This window comes from Mus musculus, chromosome 1, assembly GCF_000001635.26.
Source record: "Mus musculus strain C57BL/6J chromosome 1, GRCm38.p6 C57BL/6J".
Classification (NCBI taxonomy): Eukaryota; Metazoa; Chordata; class Mammalia; order Rodentia; family Muridae; genus Mus; species Mus musculus.
The window spans coordinates 161,394,693-161,413,743 of record NC_000067.6 but is presented as its reverse complement, the minus strand read 5'-3'; the positions used below and the strand labels follow the sequence as shown (position 1 = coordinate 161,413,743).

At 41.5% G+C, this 19,051-nt stretch overlaps 1 protein-coding gene across 1 annotated transcript in view; it reads right to left on the bottom strand.

Annotated features, from left to right (window-relative positions):
- Tnfsf4 (tumor necrosis factor (ligand) superfamily, member 4) overlaps positions 1–18,306 on the bottom strand; it is a 22,769-nt gene extending 4,463 nt beyond the window's left edge. Inside the window, exon 1 of the mRNA NM_009452.2 lies at positions 18,001–18,306. Coding sequence (NP_033478.1) covers positions 18,001–18,162 — 162 coding nt within the window. The 5' untranslated portion in view covers positions 18,163–18,306. The remainder of the gene's footprint in view (positions 1–18,000) is intronic.
- Positions 18,307–19,051: the final 745 nt, after the last annotated feature.

Below are 19,051 nucleotides of genomic sequence, written 5' to 3'. Positions count from 1 at the left end.
TTCCCTGAGCAGTAAAAACCCTCCTTCCCACTCTCCTGGCAGACTAGTTAGCCGCAGTCAAGAGGATTCCACTGGGGACTCCCCACACCAATGAGGAATCCCCTACTTCTCTTTTAAACAGGATCACAGGCCTTCCTGGGCTAAAATCAACAGGCTGCATAGGGAGGAGAGATGGCTTTCCCTGAATGCCCCCCCCCCCACTCCAGGGCCCCTAGACTGAAGAAAATAAAGATTCGAAGTGGTGAGTGTGTGGGAGAAAGGTTGCCTTGGGTAGGAATCCAAGTCTTGGCTCCCAGCCCTTTGTATGCTGTTTCTTTGCGCTTTAGGGAGTATTCTAGAAGACCTCTCAAGAGGCCTATTACCCCCTTCACCTAGACAAATAAACTGCCCTGTGCTCTGGAACTCATCGGAAGTCATCTATAGAGTGGCATAGCGCTCAGCACAGCACAGCTCTTAATATAATTAGTAGCCTGAGGTCACAAGTACCAGGGACCCTTTCTACAACTTTAGAGGAGAGTTATAGGGTGTATTCCTACTAATGAGAGAGAGAGAGAGAGAGAGAGAGAGAGAGATACCAGACAAGCAAGTACTGGGTGACCTTAGATTAAGTATCACAATCTCCCTGGGCACCAGATTGTCCTCTAATAATCACTACAACACTGTGGGTATCCGTGTCAGGATCAGCTTCCCATGCAGGATCCATCCCGTGCCATCTATACTTAAACTACTCCCCAAAGAGCAATAAATACATAAAGGAACAGACAAAACAAAACTAGTCAGTGAGGTGGCACACACCTTTAATTCCAACAAAGGAGGCAGAGGCAGGTGGATCTTATCCTGGTCTACATAGCAAGTTCAGATTGTGTCTCAAAACACAGAAACAAAACAAAGTTGACAACCCGGAGTTAATGAGTTAATTGAAAGTGAAGACAAGAGGAAGTTTCCCCATTCACAGATTTACTTCAAGCTCTCTGATCTCAAAAGGCTTGTGACTTGATTTTTTTTCCTTCCTTCCTTCCTTCCTTCCTTCCTTCCTTCCTTCCTTCCTTTCTTTCTTTCTTTCTTTCTTTCTTTCTTTCTTTCTTTCTTTCTTTCTTTCTTTCTTTCTTTCTTTCTTTCTTCCCCTCTCCCCCTGGTGCTGGGGATTGAACCTAGGGCCTTTCACATTCTAAAAAAAACACTTCACCGGCCCACCTACCACCAACCACACCTCCAGACATCCTTAAAACCTTGTGATTATGACAATGTCTTGTTAACATTAAATTCCCTGAGCACGTGGTTTGATTATTTCTACAGTCTGACTTTGTGACTCTAAAAGGTTCCTGTGTGCGTGTGCATGTGAGTGTGCGTGTGTGTGTGTGTGTGTGTGTGTGTGTGTATTTTCTCTTTTTGTTGTCCTGATGTTGTAGGAGGAACTACGACCAAAAGGCATCTTGTCAAGAGGCAGAGAGGGAAGCACATGTGACTTCCCACTGGTTTGATCTGCAACCCCTAACATCCTGTTCCTTCTCCCAAAGGTCACCTAGAGTGGAAATTAGCATAGCCTCAGAAACCTCTTAGAAACAACCATTTAGTGGATTCAGGTAATTTTGTGTACTGGAAAAAGATGATACTTCCTGCTCCCTTAACTTTTTCTGCTCTCATTCTGGGCACCTGATACCCAACATCTGCTACCCAACTGCTCAGAGACACAGCCAACTGCCCAGAGGAATCCCTACACCTCCCAGAGTCACCCCAACTCTGCCCAAAGACACACCCAACTTCCCAGAGGAAGCCCTACACCTCCCAGAGTCACCGCATCCCTGGACAGAGACATTCCCACATTTCCCAGAGATATGCTATAATATCCAGAGACACTGCTCAGAGACATTCCATGTAGTTCAGAGATCCCTACAATTCCAAAGCCAATATCATGCTTGATCTGGCTACAACTTCATACTCACACTTCACACATCTTTTTTGTGACTTATGATTAAACTAACTCATTTCTCTTAATCCCCTTCTCCTTGGATGAAGAATCTGATAGGGCAAGACAGAGAACAGATTTAATGGCCTCCGGTTTGTTTCAAATTGTGACTTCTCTGGCTTTGCGAATTTGGAAAAGACATAAACCTTTTCTTGGCATTCGCTTTCATAAACACATACGCATACATACACATATACATACGCATACGCATACACATATGCATACACATATACATATGCATATACATACGCATACGCATACACATACGCATATGCATACACATATGCATACACATACGCATGTGCATACGCATACACATATGCATACACATACACATATGCATACACATACACATATGCATACGCATACGCATACACATATGCACATACACATATGCATACACACACTGTATGCACACATGCACAATGATCCAGGTGCACTATAGCTGGTGTGCCCCCAAGAGCTAACTGTAGTTTAAGGAAAGTAGCAGTTTGCCAACACATGGCAATTGCTCAGAAATGCTCGGTTACTCTCTACTCTATTTCTACTTATCTGGTTTTGCCCATCAGAATCACAACCCCAGGCCCAAATCAAATCCTTGATTCTTGATTGCTGTTTCTCCATACCAAATACTTTAAGTCACTCTGTTCATACAGAAACTTCTAGAAGCTGTGGTCCTAACTGGCAATACTTGGATACTACTAAGGTTCTGGAGAAGGTGAAACTGTAGAGCAGCCACAAGGTGACCATTATTTTCAGTGCTAACAAGAAGTGAGCCATCTAGCCATAAAAAGCTGTGGAGGAAATTTCACTTTGTATATCTGTGTAAAAGAACCGTCAGTGAAGGCTACACTCTGTGTGACTCCAGTTGTAAAACATTCTGGTTGTTGCAAAGCTGCACTAAAATGCCTGGAGAGGGCTGAGCAGGGGCAACACAGGAGATGTTTGAGGATAGTGAAGCTATAATGTGGGGATATACATCATTATACATTAGTCAACCCCACAAAATATAGAAAATGCAATATCAAAAGTGAATCCCATAATAAAACAAAATCACTCTTGACGGATATCTTCAATGTCTATGATATTAGAATATTTTTATGTGACCATTAGAAAATTATATTAACTTGCTAATTTTATTATTTCCTTGTTCTTTTTTTGGGTTTTTTTGTTGTTGTTTGTTTGTTTGTTTGTTTTTTGAGACAGGGTTTCTCTGTATAGCCCTGGCTGTCCTGGAACTCACTTTGTAGACCAGGCTGGCCTCGAACTCAGAAATCTGCCTGTCTCTGCCTCCCGAGTTCTGGGATTAAAGGCATGTGCCACCATGCCTGGCTTATTTCCTTGTTCTTAAATGACATATAACTTGCTGGTTTTCAATTTCTTATCTGTGATGTGGAGATAGAAAAAAATCTATTTTCTCGGAAGGCTGGTGTGAGGTTGATTGAGATAATATGTGTGAATGGTTAGCAACTGGCATGAAAAATTTAAGGGGTCAACAAATATCAGCCATTATTTTTTGATACACAAAAAACAAAATCAAAAAAAAATCCATGTGAGTTTTATAATATATCCTACATAATACTGTGTTCTATATGTGAAAAAATAAAAATAAAAAATAATTTTTTAAAAAGGAATAATAAATTAAAGAACATATCAAAACTACCAAAGTCCTTGAATCAAGTTCTCTATCTGTAACCCAGAGAGGACCTGGTCCTAATGAGAAAGCAATCCAAAGACATCTGGTCTACCTCCACATAGTAAACACCGTGTCTGAATATAAAGAAAAGCAAAATCCCCTAGAACATCTCCAGATGCTAAGGAAACTGGGAGATGTCAAAGAAACAGAGGGTCTCCACATAACCACAGCTTACAGAACAGAGTCTCTTTATTCTACAAAGTGTGAAGGTCTCTCATCATAAGTGAAGAGCAAAGTTCAAAATCAGCTAGCACTGAGTACAGCCCCAGAGTTTGAATAGTATTGTCTCAGAAGCACCAAAAGATATAGAAGAAGCCATCTTTGTGTTGAAGATAATGCCTCAGAGGAAGAAATTAAAGACCATGGAAGTGAAGAGAATTAACTCCTGTGCTCAATTCTACTACATTTTTTTTTTTATTATTGTGTCATCCAGTGATTTTTTTCCCCACTTTTTTCTCTTCCTTTGTTTAGGTTGCTAAGGACTGAATCAAAGGCCTTGCCCATATAAGCAGGCACTCTTCCACTGGGCTGTAACCCTGCTCTTTCTTTTTTATTTTAAGAGAGGGTCTCACTAAGTTGCCCAGCCTGGCCTTAAGCTTATTTTCTATCACATGATGTCCTTGAACTCTTGATCCTCCTATGTCAGCCTCTTAACTGGAGACTATAGCTCAATGTCTCCAGACCTAGCATCAATATTCCTGCACATACAAATATAGAAGGAAGGGAACCTGCCTTGCAGATTGTATTAATATTCCACTCCTGTGTTCTTGTATCCACTTCAGCACCAGCCTTAGAGGAAAAAAAAAATAGTTGCCACACAGCAGATTGACAATGACCTCATCATAATGGCATCCAGGGAAAACCCAGAATTCATGCTTTCACCTATGGGTGTCAAATATGCTACAGATGAAGAAAATAAGGAAGGGAGAGAGGGAGGAAGGGAAGAAGGAAGGAAGGAAGGAAGGAAGGAAGGAAGGAAGGAAGGAAGGAAGGAAGGAAAGGAGGGAGGGACGGACGGAGGGATGGAGGGAGGGAGGGAGGAAGGCAAGTGAACACAGGAACAACTGAGTACCTAGGTAGCAAACACAAGGAATTTGACAACTGATTATGTCATATGTATATGTAGTGCCTGGAGATAGATGATAACACTACAGGAAGATGCATCTAATGCTGAGATGCATTCGAATCTCCTGGGAAAGTTATGAAAAATAAAAGTAGAGATTCTCGACTTAGTCCGAAAGCCCCTGGATCTAAAGGTCTGAATCGCCAGGCACAGTAGCAAATGTCTTTAGTAGCAGCAGAGAGGCAAAGGCAGGTGGATCTCTGTGAGTTCCAGATCAGCCTGGTATATGTGGCCATTTCTAAGCCAGTCAGGACCTACCTACATAGTGAGTCCCTGTCCCAAAGAAAAAAATGAAAAGTGTGGGTGGAGCCAGAAGTATAGAAGAATCCAGGTTTCCCAGTTTGAAAATCATCGTACTAACCTGTCAATGTCTGAAGATTTTTCAATAAACCCTATAAGGAAAAAAATGGTACTCAAGAAGTGCTTGCTGTTCACTGAAAGCTATTCAATAGTTGAAGAATGATATGATTACCATATTATTTGGTAGTTTGGATAGAAGCAGTAGCAAATTATTAGGTATTACTTGGCAGATAATGTCAGGTCATATCTGTTCTGAAAATAGCATCATTTTGCTTTTCTTTAAACCTGAATAAAATTCCATTCTATACATGTACTATTTTCTTAAACTATTCACCTGTCATTGAGTTAAATGAAATAAGTCAGGTCCACAGAGACAAAATCTGCATGTTTTCTCTAATAATGTGGAATCTATATTTATGTGTAACTCATAAAAATAGAAAAATGACTGTGAGAGGGTAAGGAGAGTCTAAAAGAGGGGGAAGGAGAACATAAAAGGTTAAAGGAATAAATATGTGACATCAGAGCGGAAGGGACCATTTGGGGGTAGGAACTGGACTAAAAAGGCATGGGGATGGTTGACAGTAAAGGTCAGTGAACAGGGTCAATAAGAACAGAGTATAATGATACATATATATACTGCAGTGAGGGGCTGGAGAGATGACTCAGCAATTAAGAGCACTGACTGCTCTCCCAAAGGTCCTGAGTTCAATTCCCAGCACCCACATGGCAGCTCACAATGACCTATTACTCAGTTCCAGGGGATCTAACAGCCTCACACAGACAAACATACATGCAAGCAAAACACCAATGACTATATAAATTAATTAATTAATTAATTAATTAATCATTCCAACAGAATCAACTAACTTGGACCCTTATAGCTCTCAGAGACTGAACCACCAACCAAAGAATATACACGGGCTGGACTTAGGCCTCCCTGAGATATGAAGCTTGGTCTCATGTGGGTCCTGAACAACTGGAGTGGGGGCTGTTGCCTGCCTTGGGATATGTTCTTCTAGCTGGGCTGCCTTGTTTGGCCTCAGTGGGAGAGGAAGTGCCTAGCCTCGAAAATACTTGAAGTGCCAGGATGGGGAGATACTAAGAGGAGGTCCCCACTGGCTCAAATGAAAAGAGGAGGGAAGATGGGGGAAGGATTTAGGAGGGGGTGACCAAGAGGGAGCAGTGAGTGGGATGTAAAATGAACAAGTGAATAAATATATAAATAAATAATAAACTTTTAAATGCTTCGGTGAAACTCTTTGCTTGCGTGTTAACTTTAACAAACTGATAAAAAGAATAAAAATACTTTAAAGCTAAACTGAACATTTCTATTTCAACTCACAAAGTGAACACAAAGTTAGAATATATACACTCCTCGGTTTTGGCAAACTTGTGTTCCATTCATAAAAGTGGTCTCTCCACATGAAGCCTTTAGGAACTATCAACAAGCAGTGTGCTTCATAGAGTCCCAGACAATGAAAATAAAAGCTATCTCATGGCTTGGTAGCATAAGAGACAGTACCTGGATCTATGTTTTGAAAGAGAGAAGACACAGAACAGCAAAAGGTCTATAATTCGCCAAAAGAATGACCTACAAATAAGGCCGTTCTCTGTGTATTTAAGGCAGGGGAAACAAAGAACTGGGAAACTCTAATAGTACCAAGCACTGAGGTAATCTTCTTGTAATTGATTACTCCGCTATCCCCCAATCCCACTTAAAATCACCATGCAACAATTACCTGTAGAAATTAGAAATGGGAAAATTAGAGTAAGTGAGGTTTAGAACTTGTTAGAGAGTAAAAGGTACTATGTTCAGAGTTACAGTAGTCACTCTTCTCTTGACTCCAGGATTCCTTAAAAAATAAAAAGTTCATTAAAAACTTCTCCAGCTGTTCATACCATGTCCCCCAAGAGGGTAATGATGTTTTAAGAGATCATCTTTGGACAGTGTCAGCTTCTGGCTCTGACTCAGTAGAATGTGACATAATGCTGTTGACCTTATAGTCATCTGGCATTTGTCTGGAAGAGGGCTATCTGTACCAGGAGCAAATGTTACTCATCAAATATGAAACCAGGAAGTAGGGTCTGCAGTCATATATGGAGCTTGCTATTCCTCACTCAATACCAGAGCACAATTTGAAGATCTCGAGGGAGCATATGAATGAGCTGTGAGTCACTTGAGGAGATTGGGAAAACTCTGTGACAGTGTCCCCTTAGTGCACCATGCCACCTCCACTGTGACAGAGTTGATGTCCCCACCTTGAGTTTACCGTCGAGATCTGTGAAGTCATGAAAGCACCACCTAATAAATTCTTAGGCTGGGTCTCAAAGCAGAAAAGTGGGATTTTTCACACTTCCACACTACAGTGGACTGGGAGACTGGATTTCTTTACTTAAGGACTCAGTGTGTAGTTCATGGAAGCGGCATCTTGCAAACGGTGGATTCTGCTTCTGATGAAAAAAGCTTGGAACCTTGTTTGGGGAAAGGATTGGGAATAGGAATAAGGCAAAAACTTGGCCATCTTCAATGTTCATAAAAATGTGCCCCTAGCTATATTCTCGTAGAGACAAAGGCAGTGGCTTTGAAAACCTTAATTAAAAAAAAAAAAAAAAAGTTGATTGACTTTTGTGAACCCAGAGAGAAGCTACATTAATTGTTTTCTGAAACATGCTCACCCTGAATACGTGTGTCAGCACATTTTTTGTGTAACCTCTCTTTAACTCAGTTTTGCCTTCTTCCCCACTATACTGCCTGCTGATAATCTAGTGGCCTTTCTTTTAACCATTTCCTGTCTTCTTGTAAGGCTACTTAGTGGTGGTTGCATGTGGCTCCATAGAGAAACTCACCAATTTCTATCCCAGAGAACATGGACTGTGGTTTCATTGTCTCGGGTTTCTAAGAGTGATCTCAGATTTTTCAACTAAACAACAAAAACAGCCAGAGATATGCATTCCACCTGAACAATAAAAAGCATAAAAAAAAGTATAAGGCTCATCTAACACACTAATTCTTTGAATATCTTCAAAAGCAGCATGTTCTTGTACTAGAATTTCCCACTCCAAGTTAGCTACAGAATTCCTTGATTAACACTGACAAAGGGATCTACTGAAACATTTCTCCCTTCCTCCCCTCAGTGATTGAGAAGGTATTCACTAAAAATATTCTTGCACTAGTTTAGTGTCTAAGCAACTGGAAGAGTAAGTTGACAATGTACCCACCATGTCACCATATTTCTATCAGTTCTCAAACATAATGGCACTCAGTAATCAAATATTTGCTGACCAAGATAGCCAATTTCAACAATCATGGGCAATGCACAATGACAATGTCAGCTTTTATATAGCTGCTGGCCTAGGTCCAATCATGGTTGTTAAATTGTCTTGGTCATTTTTGAGTGTAAGGAAAGCACTGGAAGTCCTATCACTGGTGGCTTCTACAGGAAGTTACCCACTTCTAGTCTCATTTACTACATAAGAAGAAGGGACCACTTGTAGTGACAATTTTGGAATTTTGCTTTCTTTAAAAAAAAAACACAGAAATATTATAAGACTGTATTTCCATGTTAATCCCGGGTTTGGGGGTATGTGCTTTAGATTGTCCACAGCAGGTGATTATGATTTTCCCTGTGCTTTAGCAAGAGCATGATTTTGTCAGTGGCCCATAGTTTCTGCAATTGTGTGATGTTGAGAACTCTGGGGACTTTTCAGAAGATATAAAAATCGAGGGCCTTGAGTGGCAGGGTGGGTTGTTGGTTGGTTGTGTGGGTTGTTGGTTGTTCTTTGTTGTTGTCACTCATGGTTTGTTAAGTAGCCATGTATAGAGAAGAAATTAGATATCCTAACACCGGAGATCAAACTTGTCCCAAGGAACTTGATGTCCCTAATCAGCAGGAGGTAGTCTAATGATAATGTCAACCCCTTTCTTTTCTTTTCTTTTTTCTCTCCTAACTAATGTTAGGGGATTGAAGGGGTGGAAGAAAGAACTCACAAAGTAGCTAACACAGACTACAACTACTGCCTTAAAAGGCGACCTAGTTGAGTGGACTGGGCGTCAGACTAGCAGTAGCACTTCCTGGTTTCTTTACTGAGTCTAGAACAAGCTTTTTTCCCTTTCTGGACTTTTACTATCCTCATCTTGATGTCCAACTTCAATTAAAATGATGGCGCTGCAGTGCCTAATGACAACTCCATTGCAGAAGCTCATCAAATCACATCACCAAAGAGTAATCCACATGCATTATGTGACAAGAAGACCTTCTGGACCACAGATCTTTACACAGACCCATCTGATGTGAGAAAAGCAGCAGCAGGCCTTTTCCTCCCCAGCAGGAAAGTTTCCTCTACTAATTGAGGGACACTCAAGGTTGTGCCTGGTTCAGCAAGGCTCCTAGGCTCATTTGCATGAGGCTGACCTCCCCGCACTTGCTCCAAGGGAAAATGAGATTGGTGAAGGGTGCAATCATCAGGTTACAGCACTGGGAAAATGCTGGTGGACAACGGATTTTCAACTAAAACTTTTCAGCCAATTAATAGAAGACAATTGTGTAAGGCAAGAGGAAAGGTTCTTCCGCACTTTTCTTTCTTTCTTTTTTTTTTTATTTTTATGTAAGTAGACTATAGCTGTCTTTAGACACTAGAAGAGGGTGTCAGGTCTCATTACAGGTGGTTGAGAGCCATTATGTGGTTGCTGGGATTTGAACTCAGGAGGACCTTCAGAAGAGCAGTCAGTGCTTTTACCCGCTGAGCCATCTCACCAGCCCTCCTCCACACTTTTCAAAACCCAACTGACAGCAAGGCATGTGTAATTCCTTACTAATGTCTGCCAAGCTTGTCATATGCCCTACTATTCTCCTTTAACTTCATCTTACTGGTTACAAGCACTATCAGAACAGGAGGGCCATATCTGTCTTGTTCACCATTTTCTCCTAAATGCCTGACAGGAAACCCATGCTCCATGAAAACTAATTTTTTTAAAAAATGAATAAATGGTATCACTTGGGTTGAATAGCATGTTCTTCAAATGCATAAAGCTAAGAATATGCCCTTATTTGGAAATAGATCTGTTGAGAGTTTTCACAAATATGAATAGTCAAAATGACATCAACAGGATTAGGGTGGGTCCTAAATCCAATATGACTGGTACCCTTCAAAAAAAAAAGAGAGGCTCCACAGAGAGGAGAAGGTTGCCATGTGATAATGGGGGCAGAGGCTGGCGTGAAACCAAAGAACATGAGGATTTTAAGGAACCACCCAAAATGAGAGGAATCAGGAAGGATTCTTGCCTAAAGCATCTGTGAGAGCATGACCTTTCCAGTACCTCTGGCCTTCAGAGCTGTGAGAATCAATTCCTGTTGTGTTAAGCCACCCAGATTGTGATAATTAGCTACAGATGGCAAACCACGGAACAATAGAATGTACTTGCAAGAAGTGTAGAAACACACAACATAGCATCTCATTAACTACTTGAATTGGTGTCTAATAGAACTGAAAAGACTTAAACAATTATATAGTCCAGTCTCCTTCCTGTTTAAAAAGAAAAAGAGGAGGAGAAAGAGGAGGACTGGAAAAATGGATGCAGATCAGCTTCTCTCTCTATCAGAGCATGTCAGGCAGGCAATGGTGTGTTTTCTGAAAGGATCCTGTAAGGTATTATGTAATTGTTAAAGCTGCATTAACCATGTTATGCACGTTTTGTGTACGTAGCTGTTAAGTCTTTCTTCTGTGACAGAGCATAAATCCTCCAATCTTTCTTCAAAGGCAAGTAATGTCAGATAGAAAAGTATAGTTTTAAATCAGCCAGGAGCATTCTTAAAAGTTCAGAGATCACGGACAAGTGTCACGGACAAGTGTCACAGAAAGAGGCAAGATTGGGATTTTGACCTTCATCCCAGCCCTGATCTCTCTGTGCAAACCTTGACAAGCCACTTGCTTCAGATTTCCCAAGCATTTAATAGCACAACCATATCATTTCTACCTACCTCCAAGGACACAGTAAAGAAGAAAAGCCAGCAGTAGGGGAAAAAATAGGCCAAATTGAGGGACATTGTCACAAGTGACAGCACTCAACACCCTCTCCCCGTGTCCACTCTGATCTCAAGAACTCTGATTTTCCCAGTCTTTATTGTACCTCACACGGTAATATCTTCAGGAGTCTTAGAATCTGCAAGCATGAAGTACCTAACACACAAATAATTCTGAATACCTTATTGCTAAACTGTAAGACACGTTTTGCAATTTATTTTACAGTGCTGAAGGGCATTATTTCCCTCCCATGCTGACTATATTGATGTTTCTTTTTCATTTATAATATTAACCTAAAATTTATAATATCAGGAACCTTGTCTGACTACTTATCCTGGATTCCAGGCTCATGTTGTTGCTGTCTGCAGGGAAGCCTAGCCTTCAGTGTACATCACTTAAACTTACCAGAGCCCTCAATTTCCCACCAACACAATGTTATACTTGGTAATGAGGGCTTTGATCCATAAGGCGTATTAAACAGTATGGAAATAATTAAAGTGGGGGGTCTCTATTTCTATATTTGTTAGTCCATGGAAAGACTTTAAAATGTTATCAAAGTCAAATAAATACATACAAATTAACCCACCTATGAGCCATTTCAGAATAAAGGCTCTCCTAAGAAGAAATCAGTGACTCGGGTTACATATGTTTCCAATAGTGTGAGTCGGAACCCATGCTTCTCATAGATATGATTTTCTGCTGTCTGACGGCCAAGTCTCTGGAGAAGTGGAAGATGTGACTAAAGGTCAATAGAAATAGCCTGTTCTGTGTATTTTAATCCTGTAACTTTAATAGTTTTAAAAATATTAACTTATTTGTTCATTTAAAGGAATGTGTCTGCCTGAGTTGTGTGCATGTGCCTACAGAGGCCAGAGGAAGGTGTCAGATCCCTTGAAACCTGAATTACAGTGACTGAGAGCCCACTTGATATGGGTGGGAACCAAATGAGGTCCTCAATATGGTGATAAGCACTCTTATCCACTAAGCCATCTCTCCAACCCTGAATTCTAGATTTTTTTCGAACCATTTTAACCAGACATTGAACCTAATAACACTTCATGACTTCATAAAGTCTCCCCTTCTGTCTTCTTTTATTCTCTACTATAGCATAAACAACTCTTAATTAGAAACCTGTGTTTTTAAAAAATTAGAAATAGAACTATTTTTAGGTGGATTATTTTAATTCCCAAATTTCCAATATAGAAATCAGGTCTATGAAGCCATAGACCTTACATATTATGCCTGCTGAGTTAAGAGGTATAGTTGATTGTCAGCATTGGTGCACACACACACACACACACACACACACAACAAAGTAAAAGTGATGCCTCTGTGTGGTTATGAAAATATGCCCATGAATAGCAATAATAACTTTAGCTTTTACAAAACTCAGTACTCACGTTTGTGAACCTCCCAAACAAGTTCCAACTTCAAAAATCCAACACACAGTGAATTTGCTCGGGAACACGAAGCTAATAGCCTAAGAACAGCTGGACTTCTGGTTCCTGGTTCCCTGTGTATTTGTACCTTAATGCCTGGCCCCAAAGTCTAAGATGATTTTCTGTATTTCTATATAATGAAGTATTTTCACTCCTTTATTTGAAAAGTATCAAAACCAGCCAAGCATGGGATGTTAGAGATTCCAATTTCACAGTAATTCTTCTGTTTATCTCACCAGTGACTATAGAGAGGGAAGCATGCTGTATGTTGTCATTGTGTTTTCACGTGTTAACTCATAACACTCCCCATGGCTCCTTTGACTCACATGATCACAAAGGATTAATGCTCATTTTCCAGGAACACAAAACCCATGAAGTGGGAAGAAAATGGCATGTTCTTGGACAGTGTAGGGCACAGAGGTAATTGTCACCAAAAGGAAAGGAATAATCAAGGCAGGGTTGCTAGCCCCTTGGCAAGACTGGGTCTGCTCAGTGCTAATAGCTGGGAGCAACACTCAACAGAGATAAATAGGGAGATCATATCCATAGGTCAGGTGTATATTTGTGTTTATATATATATTTGTATGTAATGTTTTTAAACATAATTCCATCCACAGTATGCTATCCTATCATAAAGACTCCAGTCAGAATATACATATACCTAAGTTTCATTTAGAAAATACCATTACTGTGTGAAGAAGATTAATATTGCCAAATAGTGCTCGTCCTCATCTGTGGAAATGAGCACTTGGTTCCCAATGAGAAATTGATTTCCTTTTAGATCAAAAGAGGTTACTAAATGAATTCAGTTAAGGAGAATGTGGGCAAGCTGCCTTGAGACATAAGAGGACGGTTAGTTTTACAGTGGTGCCCCCTAGCGCCAGGTGAAATTAGGTTGACTTCTGTACTGCCCATCTTTAGATCCCATGCAAAAACGGAAAATGTGGAGAAGCATCCTTGTTGGTAACTGCTGCCTTTGGCATAGAATAGAATAAATCAAGTTTCCCAGAATGGTTCACAAGATCTTTTGCCATTCGCGCCTGCCTAGATCTTCAGCTTCATCTCCTACCCCTACCCCCTTCTCTCTGAACGCTCAGTTTCAACCATGTTGGATGATTTGCTATTCTGCCTACCCATCCCCATCCCTCCTGTCTGTGGAGGGAATTCCACTCTCAACTTTAACATCAGCTGAATATCATATCTCTTCCATCAGCCCCTTGACTCTCCACGCATATGCTCAGACATCTTAACCCCTTCTCCCTCCGTTCCTCTTTCCACTGTCCCCTGAGAACCCCCACACATATCTGTCATCTTTTTGCCTCATCTCAATTCTTGACCATTAATTTAAAGAGTTTTTTTTAAAGAAACCTCCAGTGCAGTTTTTATTCTGAAGCTTCAAACAATACCCTATACAAAAGAAGCATTCAGGACTGATGTAAGGTTGCTTTAACTGATAAGATCGAGTGCAAAAGTCAAAATCACCCGGTTAATTAAGTAGGTAGGTGATCATGAGCAGTTTACCTACCATCTTTGGGTTTTTGTTTTCTCATAAAATACTGTAGCTGATATCTGCTCAGCAGCCTAGGGTCTCTGGAACATTTCATTCACATCCACCATCAGAGCCTCCAGATCCTTCACGATGAATTAGTCCAACAGTCCAAGTGTTCCTTTTTTAAATCTCAAAGACTTGCTCAGAGAAAGTAAATTCTACTCAAATTTGAAGTTATTTTATGTATATGATTGAATAATTAATAAAAAAGATGTGGTAGATCACATGTAGATGTTTAATTGTAAACCAAGATTCAAGGCAAATTTCTCTTTCTTTCTTTTGTCTGTCTGTCTGTCTGTTTGTTTTTTGAGACAGGGTTTCTCTGTGTAGCCCTGGCTGTCCTGGAACTCATTCTGTAGACCAGGCTGGCCTTGAACTCAGAAATTCACCTGCCTCTGCCTCCCGAGTGCTGGGATTAAACGCGTGCGCCACCACTGCCTGGCCAAATTCCTCTTTCCAGTATTTAACAATGACAACAACAACAAAAGTTGGAGTTTTATAATACAAAACATCACCAAGAGACTGAATTCTAACTCTTGACACAGACCACTTCTGCTTTTCCTAACAGAAACAAGAGACAAGAAGTTAGGGTTTGCTAAGGAAAAAGTCCTTAACTATACAAGGTCATGGTCAAGGTGACATGAAGCTTGGAAGACTTCGACAGCACGGGGACACACACATATAACTTACAGCTGGGGAGATAGCTCAGATGATAAAGTATTTGTGTAGAAAATATGATACCCTAAAATGAGCTCCCAGGACCCTCTTTAAGATGCCAGACATAAGAGTGTGTGCTTGGGACCCTGGTCCTGTGAAGGCAGAGACTGGGGGATCTCTGGGTCTCAATCACCAGACAGTCTAGCCTCATTGGTGCACCCTAGACCAACGAGCAATGTCATCTTAAAGAGAGGGTGATGCATTGCTGAGGATGACATTAGAGGTTGCTCTCAGGCCTCCACACACAATTGCAAATACACATGCAGCCATGTACACAAAAGCAAGTTCCTACACATAAACATATGCACACCCACAAACGCCACATTCAAAATAATAAAAACAAAGAGCTCCTTCTCACCTCCTAGACCAACTTCCCCTCTGCCTACTGCTTCCCAGTTAAAGTCCCAGGAAAGACTAGAAGCCTGGCACTTTACAGGGTACCCCAGGGTAATGTCTGATGCACATGAGGCGGCAGCAGCAGCAGCAGCAGAATTCCATTTTATAATTCGAACCAGTGATATTCTAAAGTGTTTGTGTCTTTCCTCGTTCTTTTTCTTTAAGATTTATTTATTTTATGTATATGAGTGCACACTGTAGCTGTCTTTAGACACTCAAGAAGAGGGCATCAGATCCCATTACAGATGGTTGTGAGCCACCATGTGGTTGCTGGGAATTGAACTCAGGACCTCTGGAAGAGCAGTCAGTGCTCCTAACTGCTGAGCCATCTCTCCAGCCCCGTCTCTTCCTCATTCTAAGCAAGCTACTTCATGAACTACAAGGAGAACAAATTAGGTATTCAAAGAATACTCATGAAAATATGATTCTTCCAGGCCAGTCTTAAGAGCCAAGAAATCTGCACCTATAGGCACAAAAATCTGCTAACGTACATTTCTGTTCCTTCACACACACACACCCCCAAGCCTGTTCTTTTAGATGGCATGCTCATTAGCTAATGAGCAGAAAGAGCTGTCCATTTCCTACAACCCATCCCCTGTTACTGATGAGAAAACCAAGTCCCAAAGAAACACATAAACTGCAGAAGATGTGGGTACAGGCTGTCTTTGGGTGGGGGAGTGGGGGAGGGGCAAACTGCAAAAACAAAGCTGTTTCTCCCGTATGTCAATAAAATCTAACTCGGTCATTATTGTTGCTACGTAAACTTCAAAGGAAAATGTGACTGCCTGGTAGAGTTTAGAAGCTGGAACCTTGAATGTAGGAAATCAAGGCTAAAAAAGTAAAGCAAAGAAATAAGGAGAAAGGAAAGTAATGAGATTCTCTTCAAAATAGTTTCCCTACAAAAGAAAAACCTCGCTGGGTATAGGCCTTATAAGCATGGCAGTTCACTTCCCCTGACACCTCACTTCAACATATGTCTCCCAGGACAGGTCTCCTTGCATCAACCTCACCACCTGGTCCACCCCCAACCATAACGCCAAACATTCATGTTTTAAAGGTTACCAGTTCCTTTGTCAAAGAAAGTGTCTTCCTCCTTCTGGTCTTGTCTCTATCCATTCAATTTGACCAAGTTCCAGGGAAAAAATACATACTGCCTATTATCGACCCCCCTTAATACGTCAGATTAAATATACTCGTCCATTGCACTGCCCAGGTCTGAGAACAATGTAAAACTTTGACTTAGACAAGCTCCCAAATCTTCTCTATCAAGAGCAACCAGGTTGCTTATTTCATGAGGAATCAGTGTCCAATTCATATCTCCTGCTTTTGATTCCATTTCGAGCCAAGACCACAGAAAACAAATTCCCTCATAGACTGCTCTTACCTCAAAGACCTGAGTGCCTTTGGCTTTGGCTTTACTTCCCACATCTGCCGCAGTTTCTGGATGACTTGAAGAAAGGACCCGAATTCTTACCATGCCTGGGGGAGAATGTCCACGGAGGTCCCAGACACCAGCGGCTCACCCCGTGTTTCACTTTTTGCTCTCTCCTGCCCCTGCCTGATACTCTATGTGCCTTGTTACCCTAGACTGGGGTCTTAGGTCCTTCTCATCCCACCGAGTGAGGAAACACACGGCCCTGTGGTTGTTTGAAAAGTCTCAAGACTCCCAGACCTATCCAAGGCTCGCAGCTGGTCTATTTTTGGTTACTCTGTTTGCTTTCTTTAAAAAGCCTGATTCCGGTCTGTGTCTTAGACATCCTACCGTGAACAAATTACTCTACCCTAGCACCTTCTCCCCCAAAGTGCCTACAAAATTTCCATCCACCGCCCTACACAGAGAGCTATGTGGAGTGGAGAGAAGAGGACCGGGCTGCTGCTGCTCTAATTGGCCAAGCAGGCTTGAGCCCCACACCAGTTTGCCGGCCCAAGGGACAAGCACAGTACAAGGTTCAGCCCTCGAGAACACATACGCTCCCAACAGCTTCTAGTTATCAAAACCGCACTTCCTGTACACAGAGACATGCCCAGGCCTTTGCCCGGACTGCTCGTCGTATCCTGGTTTAATTTGACGTAGCTGTGTCTCTGATATGGCCATGAAAAAGACCTTCCATTCTGTCTGTCATCCACCATGGATTTGCTGACATAAAGCAACCACTATGGAAACAAGAATTATGAGGCCAGATCCAACATGGAATTCTGGGGAGACCTGCGGTTGAACACTTAAAGAACATACGAGCAAACAAAACTATGAGATTAAGTGATTGATGTAAACGGCTGAGCCAACAAATGTGCACACACATTGCTGCAGGTCGGTGATAGGAAAGGACTTAATCCTGAAACCTTCAAAAAAAAATTTAAGAACCAGATCCCCTTGAATATCTGCAGACTCATGAACGCGGTGGGAAGTAAAACGGGTCCGTTATTTGTCTTTCTTTTATACTGATTCCCCGATCAGACACATTACTACCAGGATGGATAGAGAAATATCAGTAGCCCAAAGCTTCAGGGTGACAGCTCATTAAGATACATCAGGGATTTTGCCTTGCAAAACAAACAAACAAAAACCATTAGAAGCAGGGCCCCTCTGCCCTTTACTCCACCCTAGCACTGCTACTGTTAAAATAGGAAGGAAAGGAGACACCAAAGGATATTTGACCACACTTTACAATCTCTTGGTGGCAGGGGCAGGGACTGAACAGTTTTACCATTAGATCCTTTACAGGTGACTGCAGCTGTTGCAGTTGGCGCTCAGCCAGAGCTGGAGGAAAAGCAGCGCCCACTGGTGCATCTTACCGGAGAGGAAGAGAGTTGCAGGCAGACATAGATGAAGCACAGAAGCATCCCTGCTCCCTTGATCCCAGAGACCACCAGCCTTAGCGTCTTCTTCCACTTGAATCTTGGCCTTGATCCGTTTTCCAGATTCTCATCCAGGGGTTGAACCCCTTCCCCTTCCATCTCTGCAGTCGGGGTGCAGAGGAGATACAGCTGTGGCGGGGAACCTGGGGGAAGACTGCTCTTCACCACAAAGGAGCCAATAAGGGCAAAGTCAAGCCTGCGGGTCAGAAGATAAAGGTCCCAGAACAGGAGACAAAAAGCAATTGAAGGAGCAGAGCAGAGTCTCTTCGTTTTAACTCTGCAGGTTTTGCAGGCGGGGGAACTTCTATGTGACTAATCTGAATTTCCCCTTTACTTTCTTTCTTTTTTTTTTTCCCTCCGGGCTAACAGGGAGTTGTTTTTGTGGCATCCCAGTTATGAATTGAGTGACTTCGAAATGACATTCACAAACGTGTGCTCTGAAGTTTTTTATTGCACCGGTAATGATAGATAAAGATCACCCTTTTTTTTTTTTTAAAGCAGCTTACTTACCAATCCCTCAAGATGTCTTAAACCATAGAAGAGATTTGAGGAACATGCTTGCCAGACATCCCTGCTTCTATTGTGCAATTAATCTCCTGGCCCATTTTACAGTTTCAGAATCAAATGCATGCAGGTTATCCTTGAGATGAAAAGGACAAAGAGGAAAATAGAAAGGTGGATTATGCATATAGACATAAAGAAGGGGTCTTATAGTTACATAATACATCACATTAAGCCACATAAACTAATATTTATTGAGCAACTGCTATGTGTCAGACACTGTGTTAAACGCTCTTGCAACTGTCATACTTTCTCATTTCAGGGAAATTCAGCAAATACATGATTAATTTTCAGAATATCAAAAAAGAAGCAGAAGAAAATTCTGTCATTCCCCACCCCACCCTCCGCCTTCACTCCCCTATATATTTTTCCCACACATAACTTTTGCATGAGTAATTCAAGTAACATTTGAGGCTTGTTGCTCTCT